This window comes from Rhinolophus ferrumequinum, chromosome 4 (assembly GCF_004115265.2).
Source record: "Rhinolophus ferrumequinum isolate MPI-CBG mRhiFer1 chromosome 4, mRhiFer1_v1.p, whole genome shotgun sequence".
Taxonomy (NCBI): domain Eukaryota; kingdom Metazoa; phylum Chordata; class Mammalia; order Chiroptera; family Rhinolophidae; genus Rhinolophus; species Rhinolophus ferrumequinum.
In genome coordinates, this window is record NC_046287.1 from 77,030,143 (window position 1) to 77,048,522 (window position 18,380).

Genomic DNA, 18,380 nt, shown 5'->3' on the forward strand with positions numbered 1-18,380 from the left:
AGTCCACATTTACAGGGTGTGTATGGAGACTCTTAGGAGTAGGATTTTCCCATGGGGTTGGCAGAATCACTCATTTTACACACACGTATGTGTGTGTAAAGACCTACCTACAAATGGGCATAAGCAATTTCTGCAAGAGAAGAGAGCAGGTCATTGATTCGTAAGTTTTTATGAAGACTCACACTGGACTTGTGCAGACCAAGTACCAGCCTATGGGGGTAATGATGGTGGAGAAACAAAGACGGTGATGCCAAAAAAGAAAAAAGTTAAACTCATAGAAACAGAGGGTAGAAAAGCGGTTGCCAGGTCCTGGGGCTGGGGGAAATAGGGGAAGGCTGGTAAAAACTTTCAGCAAAAAGAGGATAAAGTCTGAAGATCTGATGTATAGAACGATAGTTGACAACATTGTATTGTGTAATTGAAATCTGCTAAGAGAGTAGAACTTGGGTATTCTTACCCAAAAAGGGGGAAAAAAAAGTTAAGTATGTGAGGTGATGGATATGTTAATTAACTCAATGGTGTGGGGGGGGAATCCTTTCACAATGTATGTACATATCAAATCATGTTGTACATTTTACATAGATTGCAGGTTGTCCATTATACATCAATAAAGCTGAAAAAAAGAAAGACGTGGAATGGCGTTGCCCTTTTACACTTGAATGTCTGGGGCTGGCTCTGAGCAGGGCTGCAGTTGTGCGTTGGGCAGGATCAAACACCACTGTGAGGCAGGGATCCAGGGACAAGTCTGAGTGGCAGCTGCCCAGCAGAGCAGGAAAAAAGCTGCGTGGGAAGGGCGGTGCAGGCGGAGGGTGGGATCACCCCTTCTGCTGTGGGTCTGCAGAAGGAGGGCAAAGCCATCTGCAGGAGGACGGTTAGGCTTACGCATTTGAATGAGGTGAGAGGCAGCAGGTGAGAACTAAGAGGAAGTGAGAAATATTAGAATTGGATTGTCCCTAATAGGGATGTGTGAGGTTTCTGGCATTCCTTCTCTTCTGGCAGAGGACCTAGTGTCTCACAGTGCCATTGCCATCACAATGAAATGAATCATTGGCAAGTGCAGATTTAAGATGTTATCATTTAGCAGTAACTATAAAAAATGCCTCATTCTTATTTCTTATATGAGAAATTGTGGAGGCATTTATGATGTGGTTTTTAAGTTCCAGCTTCGCACGAAGTCATTGAGTGTTATTAAAATAAACATACATGTTGTCTGGAGAAGAGTTTAAAACAACAGATAAGCAAAAGGAAAATTAAAATCTGTAATTTCACTACCTAGTATATAGGCTTCCTGATTTTTCTCTTAGCCTTAAAGAAAGAGATTTATTTCTGATTTTCAGAAATTGTAGGTTTTAGGAATAGACACAAAATTTGCTTTGCATTTCTCAAAAAAAGAACTTAAAATATTGAATTTGAAGTTAGCCTTGGAGTTATGATTTTCTACATATGATGCCACTTCTCCCAGGCTTCGTTAATCAGGGAACGTGTGTACACATACGTGACAGAAATGTGTGCTGTAATGATTATTTATGTTTAAAAATAGCCTCCCCAAAGCAGGGTCAACTTATGCCAGATGAGAAATGACAACTATAAGCTTTCTAAGCCTCTCAATAAAAATCCCTATTTCACACTGAAATCTGAAAGTCCGACAAAGAGTCAAAAATAGACGCTGGTTCCCTTCCGACTTCCCTTCAAAAGTGAAGCAGGATGCCGCACATATTCTACATGGCAGGCATGTGGAGATGCTCCAGCCACCCTTGTTTGTTTTACTAGGTCAATATGTGTTTGTGGGAATTTGGATTTTGAGACTCTAAACTTTCTCCCCTTTCATGGAGGTGAGAGGGTGCTCTTTTTCCCTTGTGTGCTTGGCTGACTTTGTCTGGTGCTGAAACGGAAATGGGTTTGGCAGCACAGAACTAGAGTTCTCTCAGTACTGTGTCCGCATCCCCTACCCCTGGAACAAATCCTCTGACTGGGACAGTGGGAGCACAGGAAACTGGAAACTGGAGAATGAACCAGGCAGGAAAAGGAAAAAGGTTCTGAGGATTCGGGGAAAGCCTTGAAGAACCAAAACACCCAGTCAGACACTGGTGATCTTGGCCTGACTCCTCAAAGATGAAGACGACAGGTGTGGGCGAGTTTGAAGCTGCTTCTGAACCATAGAGCAAATCTCATAACTTACCAGATGTTCCATGGAGCTGGGTTTGAAGCTCAGCTCCCCCACATTTCAGGTGTGGGACTAAGGCACAAAGCCTCGCCCTTAGTCTGTTTTCTCATCTGCAAAGTGGCTGGCCAGTAGCAGGTGCTCAGTAAATACTCACTTACCTTCCCTCTTTCAATGACAGTCAGTGCTCAGATGGCAACACCAGGCCTGATTGTCACTGTGATGGTTCTGCTCTTTCTTTACTCATTTGGGTGCAAAGGATCTCGGGAAGTTAGCTATTAAGTGGTGAGCATGAACAGTGAACCTGAGGGTTCATTGCTACCCTGTGACATTTACAGGTCAGCATAATGGGGGAGTCTAAGTATCCTTTTAAATATCCTGTCCATTCTCATTCAAAAAATATGGTCAGGAGGGTCGCCTACGGGCTGCCCTCTAAAGGCCCTGGTTTGATCTATCAAAGATCTGGTGTTGCTAGATATGGCACGAGAGCCTCTCTAAGAGGCTTTTCCACTGGATGAAAAAGTGGTTTTGTGCCTGTTTTGTAAAAAGAAGCACATGATAGAGGTGTGTGCAGGGTAAGATGCATGTAAAATCTAAGTGCTGGGAGGAATGTATATTTCACATAGAGGATATTGGAAGCAGCGAAAAAAGTCGTTTTACCTCCTAGGACTGTGGTTCTCCTTCTGTTTTTCCCCCTAGAGTTGGATTTAACATTAAAATCCAGCCAAGTCTTCAACAGTCTCTTAAGAAGTTACTTGGTTTTCTTCTTTCTTCCTCTCTGCTCTTTCTTCCTTCCCCTCCTCCCTCTATCCCTGTGTTCTTTCCTCTTCCTGCCTCTCCCCAGACCCCTCCTTAGAGAGAAGCAACAATAGCAACAATAGCAACGTGATCGATAGTTAGTTGACTGTTATGGCCTGTAGATGTACATTTTCTAGGTTGAAAAAATAAATGAGACCACAATTTATAAAGCGTGGGCCTTTCTATTTCCCCGAAATCTTCAAGGATGGGATTTACTTTTGCTTTTAAACATGGTAGTGGCACAAAATGACTCACCATCAACTGTCCCTTTTTGTCAAATGTTGGCTAGAATTCTAGTTGTGGGAACCACAGCTAGATGTTCAGATACTCAGATGTTCACTGTGTCCTGCCCTTGCTGCTCTCAAGGGGAATTTGAACTTTTATTTCCTAATTCCGCCCACATGGGGAGACTGACCTCAAGGGGAACCCTAGCTTGTATAGACGGTGCAGAATTACTCATGCCAGTGAACTAACTGCAGGGGGTCTGACTCACCATCATTTTATTTTTTGTAAACTGGGGAACCATCTGACCACATTGAAGAAGTGCTTAGCAGAAAGGCTGAAGTCCCATTACCCTCCCTGCCTTGCAATCTGATTCACTGATTTCCCGCACATTCAATTGGGGTTGTCTGCTTATCTCACCCTGTTCCTTGAGCCAAACTGATACCTGCCACCCATACCCGCAATCTGTAGGTCATATTAGAAGTCCAGAAGGCAGAATGTAAAGTATTTTTTTCATTTAAGTGGATATTCCTAGAAATAGCCCCAGGTACTTGAATAACCGAAGAATTAACTCCCTGGCTTTTGAAACAACTGGGTTTTTGCAGCACATGCAGACCTTTCGAGTCCCTGTGTTACAGCTGTGCCTCCCAACAACACTCCAAAGCAAGGCCTGAGCCCTTGTGCGTGTAACTCAGGTTGCTGACCCACCCTCAGTGTTTACCTACAGCGTTTTCCTTCAGGAGGAATGGGAACGTGCACGCACGTCAAAAGCATGGTTCTTGGAGAAAAGAAAAATGATGATTCTTTACGGGAACGTGTGATCATCTCATACAGCAACAAACCTCAAAGCGCTGTTGTTTAGTCTCCACCAGCCCCGTTTCATTTAACCTCCTCTCTTGAAATTACCGAGTATGCCTTATAATCAAACGACAGTGTGACCCCTTACCCTCTCTCACCTGTGCCTTAAATTGGCACAGAACTCCTTTATTGCTTTACCTTCAAACTTCTGATTATTCTCATTGCTAATTGGAATAATGAATATCTTGTCCTCAGGTTACTTTGTCAAGAGAATGGCTTTATTTGGGATGTAATTAACCTCTTCAACTTTGAGGTAGCTGTTTGACCTCCACGTTTCTCAAAGTCCTGAAGATTATATAGCACCAAGAAATTAACCTAACCAAAGAATTATTTACCGAAAGTTTGTTATCAAATTATACTGTAGAACAATGATTCCCAAAATGAGAATTGGGAAGTTGACGTACTATCTGGAATCTGGAAGGGATGGGATCTCCATATATTCGAAGCTAAGCTTAATCTCTTTCCTCAAAACCTACCCCCAAACCCCAGTCTTCTATTTTTAATAAAATGGAGCCGCGTCTCCTCACACCCCTAATGCTCTCCTCCTTTCCTCCTGCACCCAGCTGCTTGCCCAATCCCATTCCTTCGGGCTTTATGTTTCCAGCATCCACGTTGCCCCCATTCCCAGTTGCTGCTGCCCTGGTTCAGGCCCGTATAAGTTGGTTTCTCTGTAATTGCTTTCCCCTCTGTCCTATTCTGCACACTGCTTACACTCCATGTAGATGTATTTCTAATACATCACCCATGTTCACCACTTGCCTGCTGGGGACCTCAGTGCCCTCGGGTTGGTGGTTTCCCACTTTAGCATGCATCAGAATCCCCACAGGGCTTGCTACAACACAGACTGTTGGATCACACCTCAAAGCTTTTGATTCAGTAGATCTAGCAAAGGTCTAGCTTTCCGACAAGGGCAGGTGTCCCCCCGACCATCCTTTGAGGACCTTGGCTCCACGGTGAGCCGCGCTCTGTAAATGCTAGGCTGCTCCTGTCTGTTCATGGTGATTTCCTCCATGCTCTTCTGCTCACCAGGGCTCCTGGATACCCTCTGGTCCCATAAGGACAAGACTCAGGCTCCTTCAGAACAAGCTCTGTGTCTTCCTTACCTGATTTCCATCTGCCCTGCTGACAGCTGTGTGTGGGGAGGGCGGTACTACTTTTGCAGAGAAACCACTGAGTAATACCGTGAATGAATGAATGTCGGGAGGAGAGGCGGACGAGGCAGCATCCTAAGCCGTGTCACGAGGCCATCCCTGTGGACGGCCAGGCTGCCGGTGCATCCAGGCCACATGTGGCAGAGTGGGTTGGGCCCAGGCCAGGAGGCAGTTATTTATGGCAGCTGGCTCTTACTCACCAGGTACACCTCTTGCTTTTCTTAGCTTTTTTCCCTTTCCCATTTTCTGTCATTTCATCCCCTGCCCCTTTCTCTTCGTACCTTAGCCATGATGCCCTGGTTCTTTTGGTGGCTTTCTGGGCTGAAGAGGCTTCTGAATGTTACTATAAAGCCACACAATTGATTCTGAATCTTTTTTTTTAAGATTTTGATTAAATTATAGCTAATATACAACATTATATTAGGTTCAGATGTATACCATCGTTGTTTAACATTTATACACCTAAAGAAGTGATCACCGTAAGTCCACCAACCATCTGACACCATATCGCGTTATCACAATATTGCTGACTATATTCCCCATGCTGTACATTACATCCCCATGACTTCTTTGTTTTATACCTGGAAATTTGGACCTCTTATTCCCCTTCATCTTTCCCCCCCTTTTTTTAAGTTTTCAATTACAGTTGACATTGAATATTATTTTTTATTAATTTCAAGTGTACAGCATAGTGGTTAGACATTTGTGTGATTTAAGAAATGATCCCCCTGACTAGTCTAGTACCCATCTGGCACTATACATGGTTATTACCCTATTATTGACTATATTCCCTGTGCTTTATTTTACATCCCCATGACTATTTTGTAACTATTAATTTGTACTTCTTAATGCTTTCACCTTTTTCGTCCTGTCTCCCAACCCCCCTCACGTCTATCACCCAAAAAAAATCTAGTCCCCATCTGACACCATACACAGTTATTACAATATTACTGACTATATCCCTCATGCTATACCCTACATCCCCATGACTACTTTGTAACAACCAATTTGTACTTCTTAATCCCTTCCCCTTTTTTACTCATTCTCATCTGGCAACCATCAAAATGTTCTCTGTATCTATGAGTTTGTTTCTGTATTGTTTGTTCATTTATTTTGTTCTTTAGCTTCCACATATAAGTGAAATCACCTTGCATCTGTCTTTCTCTGTCTGACACACTGCACTCAGCACTCAGCACAGTACCCCCCAGGTACATCCAGGCTGCTGCAGATGGCAAGACAATTCCCTTCCTTCCATGGCCAAGCAATATTCCACTGTATATATATATATATGTACCACCTCCTCTATATCCATTCTTCCATCGACAGCCACCCAGGCTGCCTCCACAACTTGGCCATTGTAAACAATGCTACAGTGAACATATGGATGCACATGTCCCTTGAAGTAGTGTTTTGGGGTTCTTTGGATAATTACCCAGAAATGTTGATTCTGAATCTTAATCTATTTTTTGGAGTAAAGATATAGAAGGACTATAAGAAGGACTGGTACTGTGGTTAGGTCATGTTATATGGTGTCTGAGTGATAGTTTATATATTCATATTTCACAGGAAAGTTCTTATTTAAAAATAATGCTGGACATGGATACATGGCATCCCCATTTTGCAGAAAAGAAAGCAGATTCGGAGATTAAGTAATAATAATACACTATTCTATTTCCATGTTTATTCACATGAAGAATAACTTCTTTATTTTATAAAGTAGCATGTTGTAATTAATAACTATGTTTGGAATCATGGCTTATACGCGTCAGTATTAGAAAGTTTCTGCCAAGGTAGAGAAGGCTGTGAGAGGATTAGAATATATGATTGGGTGATATTTACTTCAGAAAATGACTAGCAGTTTTAGATCAAGAGTTAAACACACATATGTAACACATAGTAGATACTGAAAGAATGTATATAAATGTATAAGCGTAGAAAAATGTCTGGAAGGGACTCACCAAAGTGATAACAGGGGCTAGTCATTTTTTCCCTTGATATACTCCTGTGTTATCAAAAACATTTAAACTATATAAATGATAACTTGGAAGGGAGGAAAAAGAGCATGTGGAAAGAGGAGTGAAGAAGTCTAAAAAAAAAAAAGAAAAAGAAAACCAGAAGAAGAAAAGGAATCCGTCACAACATATCTGGCAGTCATTACCTCACGGGTCTCCAGGGTGGTTCTTCTCCGGCAATACATCCCGTTTCCCCATCAGCCTTTTGCCTCTTCTTGTCTTCTTTCTTCAGACCTCAAGCCAGAAACGATCTCTCTCACTCTTGAACAGCCCTTTTTGTGGTACTAGAAGTCCTTGTATCATTGTCTAATTTCGCCCAAGAAAGTGTTTCCTGACCATTGCAAACGTGAAGGCCCCTGTCTGATATTTAAAAAAAAAAAAAAATTGTGGGCTCTGGCATCATAGTAGTTGAGCTTTCATTCATCAGTCTCTAAAGAGTACTTGGCATTCCTATGGGTCTCTGGATCCCTTGCAGGGTCTCATGGCAGGTGTGCTTACTATGTTGGAAGACAGCATAGAGCAGGGTGCACAGCGGTATGAAGTCTGCATACCTGTAAGTGCTGCACAACACACACGTACAGGCATGTCTGCACCCCACGCGTCGGGTAGCTGACGTCTGTAACTGTTAGATGCTATATGACCTTCCTGACAGTGCAGTTGGCAAAGACATAAGTGAGTGGAACTCATCTCAAAAAGAATATAGTCAGCTATACTTTAACAAGAAAAGAAAGAATATAGGTAACAGTATAGAAGTGAAACTGAACGGTGTGTCATTTCCACAAGAGCTGACACAAAACCAGCCTCTGCCCCGTCCTCCACTTCAGTTTATTCAACAAATACTCACCGAGCAGCTGCTCCGCAGGGGCTTCTGGGGGATCGTAGGCATGCATGTTAGGCGTTTTATTTGTGATGCTGTCTTCTAACATGCTCATCTGTCTGTCTGTCTGTCTTTTTCCCCAGGGCAGTGGTGGTGCTCGCAGATCCACGCTACTTGACAGTGATGAGCTCTTGGCGTATTTCTATGATGACGTCAAAACCTTATACGAAGGTTTCCAAAGGGGCAGACACGTGTCAAGTAAGCATCGTACTGAATTTGTGTGGCTGGCACTTAATGGTTTCCACTCAGGAGTGGTATTTCTTTAGAAAGGCGCATTTGCTCACGACTTTCGCCTCTTTAGTGTCATTCCCGGCTCCCCGTCTCGTGCCATAAGTTCTCCACGGTGAGTCCCAAAGCTCACTGGCCCCTCTAGATAGATGTTCCCCGTGGCAAAGGGGGTTCCATAGTCAAATATGTGTTCAGTGTGTTATTTATTTCATGGAGAAGCATACGTACATTAGCTCATTATGGGCGCTCACTTTTCCTGCAGTCAAGAGACTTGTTTAATTGGGCCCGAGCCAACATTTTTCTACCTTAGTGACCAGGACACTCGTAACTGAAGAAACTGACACTGACATCCCAGGAAGCGGTGTTCCATCAGCGACACTGGCAATGGTGGCTCGTGGGACTGCCCTGAATCACCAGCGGTGGCATCAGAGACCCTGTGATTCGGGCACTGTCTTCTGCCCCAGCCCCCCTCCCTTCAGGCTTCAGATGCACTCACGTCACTGAGCTTGCCCAGCCACCAGCCTTGTTCTCTCTCATGACCCCATGACTTTGTGTGCTTTCCCGTCGTAACGCCTCTTCTGTCCTACCCCCAGCCCTTGGCGCTTCATACAGTCTTCCTAATCTTGTAACACTCAGATCGCCTTTCACCTTTTCTATGAAAGCTTCCTGGTCTCCCCTTTTCACCCCCTGCCTCCAACTGAGACATTTCCCTTCCCCAGCATCCTGTACCTATTTCTGTAATACCCCTTTCAGGGGACAGGTGTTTCCCTGGCCGTCTGTCCCTCCAGCAGCTGCTCTTTCAACAGGGAGGCCGTCTCTTCTCCCAGCACCAACACCGAGCCTGGCACACAGAAGATGCTCTGTTAACGTGCCCTCAATGAAGGAGAAGATGCCTTCTGCTTCCCACTGCTCCTCTTTTGGTTTTAGCCTCTGTAGTGTTGCTTTAGTTTCAGTTTCCTCTCTAAACATGGTCCTTGGGGGCCATGGGTCATTATTTAAATCTCCTGATGGTTAGCTTTTATTTTGCCACTGCTAGAAAGATTGTAATCTCCTTTCAGGTGAAGGACTGTGAGCTGTTGCTCTGTCCCCCACAATATGTTGCATGTGATATGTACTCAAGAGGTGCCCATTGTTTTTCACTTGCTTCTGATAAAATGGGATTCTCAATTCAGCGCGTTTGCCCCGTTATCCCTGTAGCATATTCATGAAGCCCCACTCTAAAGGGAAAGCGGACTCACTCTGCTATATTATGTAATTTATGAATCTCCGAGTCTTCCGAGTTGGTGTCAGGGTCAGTGTTTGTCTGTGAGGGTAAATAGAAGGTACAGATCATCCTTACGTACGGCCACATGGAAAAATATATCCTATGTGTGTGTAACAGTGTACATACATTTTTACATTGTTAGCAGAGGATGGGATTCATTTAGGAGTATGGTGACTTGCATTATACTCGATTCTCCCGTGATGTTAAGACAGGTCTTGTAACTTTTTTTTTTTTTTGGTCACTTTCTCTACTTGGAAAATGAAGGACTTATATGAATGTTTCAGAGAAGTTGAAGAAAAATAAGTTCAGTCTTCTTAACCTATACAGATTGAAGGGAGCTGCTTTGCAGGATATTTTTTTTTCTTCTTTCTCCGCCCCCTCCCTCCCATCTCCCCGCAGAGGAGACTTTTATTCTAAGTTTTAATTTACCTAGGCTACCATAAGATTAAACTTTCACAGGAGAGCAAAAACCAGCACCTCGGCAGTTAGGAGTCTGTTGAATAACAGGAAAAGCCAGCTTAGAGTTTTTAAACCTAGTATTTTAAAAGTATACCTAGAAGCCATTTATAAAGTTTGAGTTCCCTGTTTGTCAGTGGTTCTCACCCCCAGCTTCGCTTTAGTGTCACCTCGGGAGCTTTTGAAAAATACTAAGGCCCAGGCCCATCCCTGTCCAATTACATCAAAAGTGTTGCTAGTAGGGCCTGGGTATAGGGTATGTTTTTAAGTTCCCCAGGTGAGCCTGGGAGTTCACTACACTGTTCTAGAGCTGGAATCTACAAACTTTTTCTGTAAAGGGCCCGATTGTAAATATTTTAGGCTTTTTTGGGCCCTGTGGTCTCTGTTACAACTGTTCAACTGCAGCCTTAGGTAATATGTAAATGAATGAGTAAGCTGTTTCCAGTAAAAACTGTATTTACAAAACCAGGCGGCAGGCCTGATTGGCCTCTGCCTGTAGATTGCCAATTCCTTTTCTTGAAGAATAAAATGGAATTATTTCATGTAGCAAACATATATATTTTCCATCTGAAAACAACATCTGCTAGAACTTGTCATGTTTGGCCTGGTTTTTCGTGTTTTTGTGTTTTTTTTAAGCTATAAGTGATGTATAACATTATATTAGTTTATTAGTTTCAGGGGTACAACATAATGATTTCATGTTTGTATATATTGTAAAATGATCACCTCGATGAGTCTAGTTAACATCCATCATCTCACATAGTTACAAATTTCGTTTTCTTGTGATGAGAAGTTTTAAGACCCACTCTCTTAGCAACTTTTGAATATACAATACAGTATCGTTAACTATAGTCACCATGCTGTACTATATTGACTACCACAACTTACTTATTTTATGACTGGCAGCCTGGTCTTTATTACAGTCCCTGTGAATTGAAGAGGGTGTGAGATTCAGGCCCTCTTGGCACACTTTTCTGTTTTCGTCAGGACGGTCTTAGAGAGGGTCAAGGAGTCAGTGTGAAAGAGGGGGTTTGTACAGCCTGGGTCTTCCCCATCCTCGTGACTCATCCTCGAATGCACAAACACATCCCACTTCTCTCCTCCTGGGTGTGATTCTGTATAATAGGTCCAAGCTTGTCAGGGCCCCAGATGGGACCTGCTGTGCTCTCCCTCCTGCATCCTCCAGGTCCCCAACCCAAATCTGAACACCTCAGCTGGCACTCAAACCAAGAATGGTGAAGCCAGATGTGTTATGGTCTCAAAACAGAAATGTAGATGCCCCGTCAGATGGGAGACGTCAAAACATGCAACTTCAGATGTCCCATAGAAGGGGCTGTGTAGGCTCAGTATGACACAGAGCCCGTGTGTCCAGTTAGGAAAATTCTTGTGTGTGGTCAACTCTGATCGTCTAAACATGGCAGCTTTTTTTCTCTTTTTTTTAAAGGTGGACATAGCTGTTCCCTTCAACTACAAACTGAAGATAAAGTTAGCATGGGAGTAATCTGTAGAAAGAAACTTGAATAATTCCAAATATAAATGATTTGGGCTTATATATATTACTGTGGTGGCACTTAGTATAAATAATTAATATGGATTGCCTTTCTTTCTGATTAGTGGTACCTAAATTGGAATCAGGACACATTCTGATATTTCTTAACTTTTGCTTTCACAACTGCCCCCTTATTTTCCCTCATTTTACATCTTTTCATCATATTCGTTTCTCTGCCATCAAGATTACACCCAGGTAATCAGAATTCCAGGTGATTCCTGATACCTTTAGCCATCAGGATTTGGGCACTTAAAAAGTATATTTCCTTTTTTGCATTCTGCGTTAAAATGCTTTACGCTTCTCTAGAAATTTTTAGGGACACTTCTGAAAACCCATATCAAGATCTCTACTACTCAGCTACTGACTCCTTCCTTAAACCGATAGGGTGTTAAAGCAGAATTCACAAATTGCGTGTCCTTAAAAATTGTATTTGCTTTCTCTCCTCTCATTTTCCTCCTGTCCTGTCACATTTAAGAAACAAAATAGGAGCAAATAAATGAGTAAAAAATCAGACCAAAACCCAGGGAGAAAACATTTCCAATCTGAACTTATTATTTCTAATCTGAGGACCGCTAGAGTCGACCAGATATTTTGTAGAATAAGATAGAATACAAATTGGGATATTTGTGTACGTTACACCATTCTTTGTCTTTCCTTTTTTTAGATAATGGCCCTTGTTTGGGATCTCGAAAGCCAGACCAGCCCTATGAGTGGCTTTCATACAACCAGGTGAGTTTTCTTGCTGTGTGGACGCCTCATGCAAGCTGTAGTGCTTATCTATGTCAGTTCTTGGGGCCATAATTAATGTTAAGGTGGGAAGGTGTCCACAGCATATATGTGAGGACTTGCTCAGAGCTTTAGGACCAACGTGCAACATCTGAATGGAGAAGGCTAACACAAAGATTTGGGGAAAACTAGTGAAGTAATTTAGCTGGTGGTTCAAAGCGCTTTATTTTGCAGCTGATGTGTATACACTGTGGAGTATAATTTTGAAGATAAAAATTGTAGAAATGAGCTTGAGGCAGGTGACTCTCCTCCCAGACCGTGTGGTGGGACAGGATAACTCTCGTCTCTGCCATGAGAGGTTCTAGAAAAATTTAGTAGTCCCAATACAGAGCAATCCTCTCATTCTGTAGACGAGGAAAACACGCTCCAGATCGGGACAGGACTTGCCCAAGGTCACCGCTGGTCAGTGGCAGAACCAGGACCAGAAGTGAGGTCCATGCCATCTGGTGCAGGGCTCTTCAGTGCGTCGTGACCAACTTGGGACTAGTGTGACATTTAGCCCCAGGGCAGCCATAGAGAGCAGCACAGATGTTCAGAGACAACACCTGTGTTCTCTGTAAATGCAAAGGAGGCTGGGATCTGGGTGGTTTTACTCGTGTCATTGGGCAGTCCCAACTATCCACCGCTGTAGCTGGTTAAATAGTACTTTGTGAATGGCAGGTACCAGTACATTTGCTGTGTATTTTTATTTTGTGTCGTGATCACAATAAATCAACTTCCTGTGCTTCTCCTGAGTCCTAGTAGAGCCTGAGGACCAGCAGGAGCAGCTGGAGTGTCAGCTTCGCTGCCTTTTGTCTCTAGCACAGCTGTCCAGGAAATGGCTCCCTGCTCTAGGGGCAGGTAATCCTGTGGCATTGGAGAATAGAAATGAACTTCCTCCTTCCATGCTTTGTGTGAACATGCTTTCAGTCGTTGGTGTGTTCTGGAGTGTGTATGTGAAGGTGTTGTCATTGGGAGCCCTACAGCCAGCTCTGGAATAATGCTTTATTTATGTCCTCCCTAGAATGAAACACGCATTTTCTTCCCTCCCCTTCCCGCCCCCCTCCCCCAGGATCAGCGACATTCGAAAGGCTTTTTTGGGCTTTTCCCCACCTCCAATCTCCCTCCCTTCCTCCCTCCCTCTCTCTTTCTGGCAAGAGGCAAAACAGCATGGCGTACCTTGCTTGTAGAAGGAGTGAAGAGCAGTAGCCCAGGTGACTAGAGGGATTTCGCTGTCTTTATTTTGCCTTACCAGAGCCAAATAATAGTGTCCAAACAGTAGTTATCAAGATCCCTCATTTTCCCATGTGATGCAAAAGCAGTTTATGTGTATTGGGCATATAACATTGCATCTTAGGGCCTCACAGAATCCTCAGTGCTTTCTGGATTACTTCTGTCATGTTACCCACAGTAATATATTCCCGCATCACTTCTGTTGTATGTCGGCTGGATGAGAGGACACGGCCATTGTAGACTGGGTTTTGCAAAGCAGATTGAAAAATCACTGGGGTTTCTGAAGGTGTTAATCTGTGAATTCTACATTTTAGTCAGAGGCTGGTGAAGACAAAACCTGGACTTACCTGAAACCAACTTCAGATTTGTACATTTAAATCATTTTTTTCCACTACCACAATGATTCTGATCTTTTGGGGGGCTAACAAGACCTTTGAGGTGTTTTGAAGAAAGTATAGACCCTCTTTCTAGAGATACAAATGTATGCATATTATCCCAGTAAGTTCTGCAAACCACTGCAGGCATTTCACAGGTTCCCATCCCTTAAATGCAAGCAAGAGTTGTGAAACAGTCCATGGGGTATGAAAGTAATAAGCACCTAATATTATTCTTGCTGTCACCTCTCCAGCAGCTCTCGCTCCTATAGGCAGAGGGAAGGATGGCACCATGAGCCAGAACCAACAGGGTTCTGGGGCAGGAATAGGTGTGGCTTTATCTCCTACATGTGTGGGCGGGAATTAAAGGTGCTCTTGAGAATCCATCAACTGAGAATAAAGAAAAGAGTTCCAAATTTTAAGACTTACAAAGCATTTTTTAGTTAATTGGGGGTAGGAATGGGGAAAGGGCATAGAGGCAAGTATATAGTTCTGCCTAATTTTTATAAATCTACCTAGTTTTACTTCGTTGTAATAATAGTATGCATTTTTGTTTTTATTTTACTGAAAATTGTTTCAAATATTCTAAGTTTGACATGGTTTTCATAATGATAGTATTTATTAGCTAGGTTAGGTGGCATTTTCTCAGACGTTTACCATCATGTACTTAACCACCCAGCCATTGGGCTTTTGTCTCATTGAGTTTTGTGGCTTTAGATAATTTCGAAATATCTATCTTTGTACATAAAAGTTTTTAAAACCTCCCTCTAAGATTGGATTATTTCCAAAGAATAACTTCTTAAGAAAGGAACTGGAGAGCCTCATGATAAGAACTTGTTTCCTATTTTCTTTAAAGGTCTCCCCAAAACTTGCTGTTCCTGTGTTTATACCAAATGACCAGTTTTGGCTGTTTTGCTGCTCTTTATAAATACAAAAAAAATAAATAAAAATTCTGTGTCCCTGTATTACTTTTATAGTTTTGTAAGATTCTGTAAAACTGAGGTGTAAAATAGAACTGTCATTGCGACCTGCAGTTGTTGCTTTGTAGAAGGAATTATGTGATCAGTTCTCTTAAGGGTGAACTCTGGTGAATCACACCTTGTGTTGTACAAAAATGTGTAACTGAGGGAGTACCTGTTGGCTTCTGTGCCTTTTTTCTGTGTGGAGCTGCCTCCCGCCTGAGACCTTAGACTCATCTCTCACCCAGTTCACTTTGTCCTTGAGTCGGGCCTGATGCTGTTCCTGGTTTTCCTCCCACTTTAGGTTGCGGAAATGGCGGAGTGTGTGGGCTCAGCACTGATCCAGAAGGGATTCAAGACAGCCCCAGATCAGTTCATTGGCATCTTTGCTCAGAATAGACCTGAGGTATGAACTGTGAGGCACCGGCTACCCATGGCTTGGGGAGTTCTCAGAGAGAGCCAGTTAGGATTCATACCTGTCTCTGCTGGAGACCAAATTTTGTGGTCTGCTTTCTGCTGACAACATGGCTTTATGTTACTCCTTAGAAAGTTGCACATGAAAACCCAAACCAGGGCCTGCTTAGCCTTAGGTGGGGGAAAAAAAGAGAGAGAAATCACATTGTTTTTTGTTTTTTTCAATTATTGGCTTTGTTTTTTTAAACCAAGTCCTCAAACAAAATCCTTACAACAGATAGATAACAAAAAAGTCTTCTATTTAAGGGTGACCTTTGTGAGTAGAAAAATAGCATTAATGAATTACAGAGAAACTGGGATACAGTTTTGTCAATAGCAAACTCGCATCTTTCCTTTCTGAAAGGTATGAGTTTTCCCTCTGATCGAGTTACAAAGTTTAAAATACCCCAGACAGTGGGCATAGTGCCTCACCTTGAGCGGGACTAAATTTAGATGTGCAGGCTGTTCTTTAGCTCTCTAGGCCCAGGCATGGTGCTGCTATAACCCATGGTATTAAAGTAAATTTAAACGAGACACTCTTTTGGAGGTATTGATTATACTATTAGTGAATAAATTCATGGCCTAGCTGGCTTGGAAAAGTTCAAGCCCCAGGCTTGAAGAAATTTTTAATCCTACTTATGTCCAGAAGACACGTTGGCTCAATCCCTGTGCTCCTGACTGTTTTATAAATTAGAATAGTTCCTTAGAGTTTTATGTCCTGGTAAGGGAAAAGCAGCATTTTCCACAGCTGGACCATGACTAGGCTCATAGAATTTAGTTTCTTTCATTTGAAGTGAAACCCATTCAAAGGAACACACTCAGAATTTTTGTTTTGGTGGAATTTTATAATGAATCTATAATTAGAACACACATTCCTTACTTCAAGGAGGAGTTTCCTTCCTACATTTATCAGTTAGTTCAACAAATGTTTATTGAGCACCTACTATATGCCAAGCATTGTGCAAGGCACCAAAGTACAACAGTGACTTGGATCCTCCTCGTGAGGTACTGCATAAAGAAAGACAGCCCCGTTAGCTGATGCTTTCCCCGTAACATGCTAAGTGTGGACAGAGGGCGAGAGAATTATGGGATCTCAGGCAAAGAGGACTTCCTGGAGGTGGCAGCTGAGTGGAGTCTCGATGGAAGTGAGAGAGGAAAAAGCAAGGGAATGCTCTCAGCAAGCAGCTTGCCCATGGTGGGGAATGAAGCACTTTGACCTGGGACAGTTTGGAGTGGCAGCATCAGGGGCGGGGAAGAGAGCATCCTGTGTGCCACATGTATCCTCCTAAGGAGCTTGGGCCTTACCTCCCAGCTGGTGGCTTGAAATTGGTTTCGAGGGAGAAAGGGGGAGGGAGAAAAAAACTGTTGACTGGGTTGTACTCCCTTCCCATGGCAGCTATGCCTTTATCTGGGCTGTGTCAGACGGCAGATTCAGAACTGCAGCTGGAGATACTGGGTCCCTCTGAGGATCTGCCACATTTGCCTTGTAGGTGGATCAGCTGTTATGGGCTGCTGAGTTTGGAAGCCAGTGACTGCATCACTGCTTTGCCTTCACCCCTTTTCTGAGGAGATTCTGCCAGAATGCGTTTCCTGTTAGACACGTGTGTCCCTCCTTCCCCTCTTCCTCAGCTACTGTCCATGGCTGCCAGCATGACCTTCCTCAGCCCTCACGGTCCCGTTTGGCTGAGAAGCCCTCAGGGGCTTTGCATTGCCTGGGGACCAGAGACTCCTTCAGAGCCGGAGGCTTGTTCCTAGCCTTGCTGCTCTCCACTCCCTGCCAGGACATCCATGCCAGTCCAGGGCTCACTGATGGCCTCCCTGTTTCTGCTCCTGCAGCCCTGCTATTGGGGTCCTTGCCTTTCTCTGTCTGTCGGAATCGTGCTGCTCTTGTAAAGGGCAAGCTCAGTTCCGTCCCCCACAGAGGTTGGCCATCTGGCTTTGAGTCAGTTCCTTCCCCTAGAAAGGTGGCCATCGGGGCTTGAGTCAGTCACTCTCTTGTATTGTTAATTATCTTTTCATATTCGCCTCAGTTGTTCAGGGCAATTGCACTTCCCTTTTAGGAAGAGGACAAGTGTTTTGTTCTCCTCATGAATCCCTCACAGTGCCTGGCATAAAGCCGTACATGTACAAATGTTTATTTTGCTGCACCTACTGTTTCCACTTTAGATCTAGAGTGTTGGTCTCCTTGTACTGATTCCATGATGACATCCCGTTTTCTCTCCCCAACCTTTACTGTTTGTTTAGTGGGTGATCATTGAACAGGGATGCTTTGCTTATTCAATGGTGGTCGTTCCCCTCTATGACACCCTTGGAGCTGAAGCAATCACCTACATAGTCAACAAAGGTATGTTGTGGGCTTTGGGTAGAAATTGGCCTCATTATCGGTTAGATATGGTGACTTTATATTTGCTTATATTTGATTTGATAGGGACTTTATATTTAAATGTGCATCCCCCTTTCTTTTTAATGTAATGTTTAAAATTACCTGGTGTCAGATATTATACAGTCAAGTTCTTAGTATCCCAGAGTTTATTCCTTACTTGTACCTCTTCATTTCCAGCTGAACTCTCTCTCGTTTTTGTTGACAAGCCTGAAAAGGCCAACATGTTATTAGAAGGTGTAGAAAATAAGTTAACAGTAGGCCTTAAAACCATCGTTGTAATGGACTCCTATGGCAGTGACCTGGTGGAACGAGGCAAGAAGTGTGGGGTGGAAATCCTCAGCATGAAGGCGATGGAGGTGAGTCCCTCTGCCCCGCCCACTTCTGGAGGGTTCCCCGGAGGTCACATTGGCTCAAACGTGGTATTCAGTGTGACCTCCTGTCACACTGGTATACAGTCCCACCTCTGGCCTGTTGTCTTACAGCTCATGAGAGAGAGAAAGCAGAAACTGCTGTCTCACTGCTGGAAAGAATTCTACTTGCATGCCCAGAGTTAATGCCCCACATTTTACAGACTCCTCTCATAAAGCTGTTGAGCTGCACACGTAGTTATTTTAGAGCCCTGACAAGCCACACCAAT

General features: G+C 43.4%; 1 protein-coding gene across 9 annotated transcripts in view; it reads left to right on the plus strand.

The window, feature by feature from the left end:
* Window positions 1-18,380, plus strand: part of ACSL1 (acyl-CoA synthetase long chain family member 1) — a 68,496-nt gene that overhangs the window by 24,696 nt on the left and 25,420 nt on the right. For all 9 annotated transcript variants that reach the window (XM_033105035.1, XM_033105042.1, XM_033105037.1 and 6 more), the window contains 5 exons: window positions 8,163-8,277; window positions 12,241-12,305; window positions 15,212-15,313; window positions 17,605-17,704; window positions 17,921-18,099. In XM_033105035.1, coding sequence (XP_032960926.1) covers window positions 8,163-8,277; window positions 12,241-12,305; window positions 15,212-15,313; window positions 17,605-17,704; window positions 17,921-18,099 — 561 coding nt within the window. The remainder of the gene's footprint in view (window positions 1-8,162; window positions 8,278-12,240; window positions 12,306-15,211; window positions 15,314-17,604; window positions 17,705-17,920; window positions 18,100-18,380) is intronic.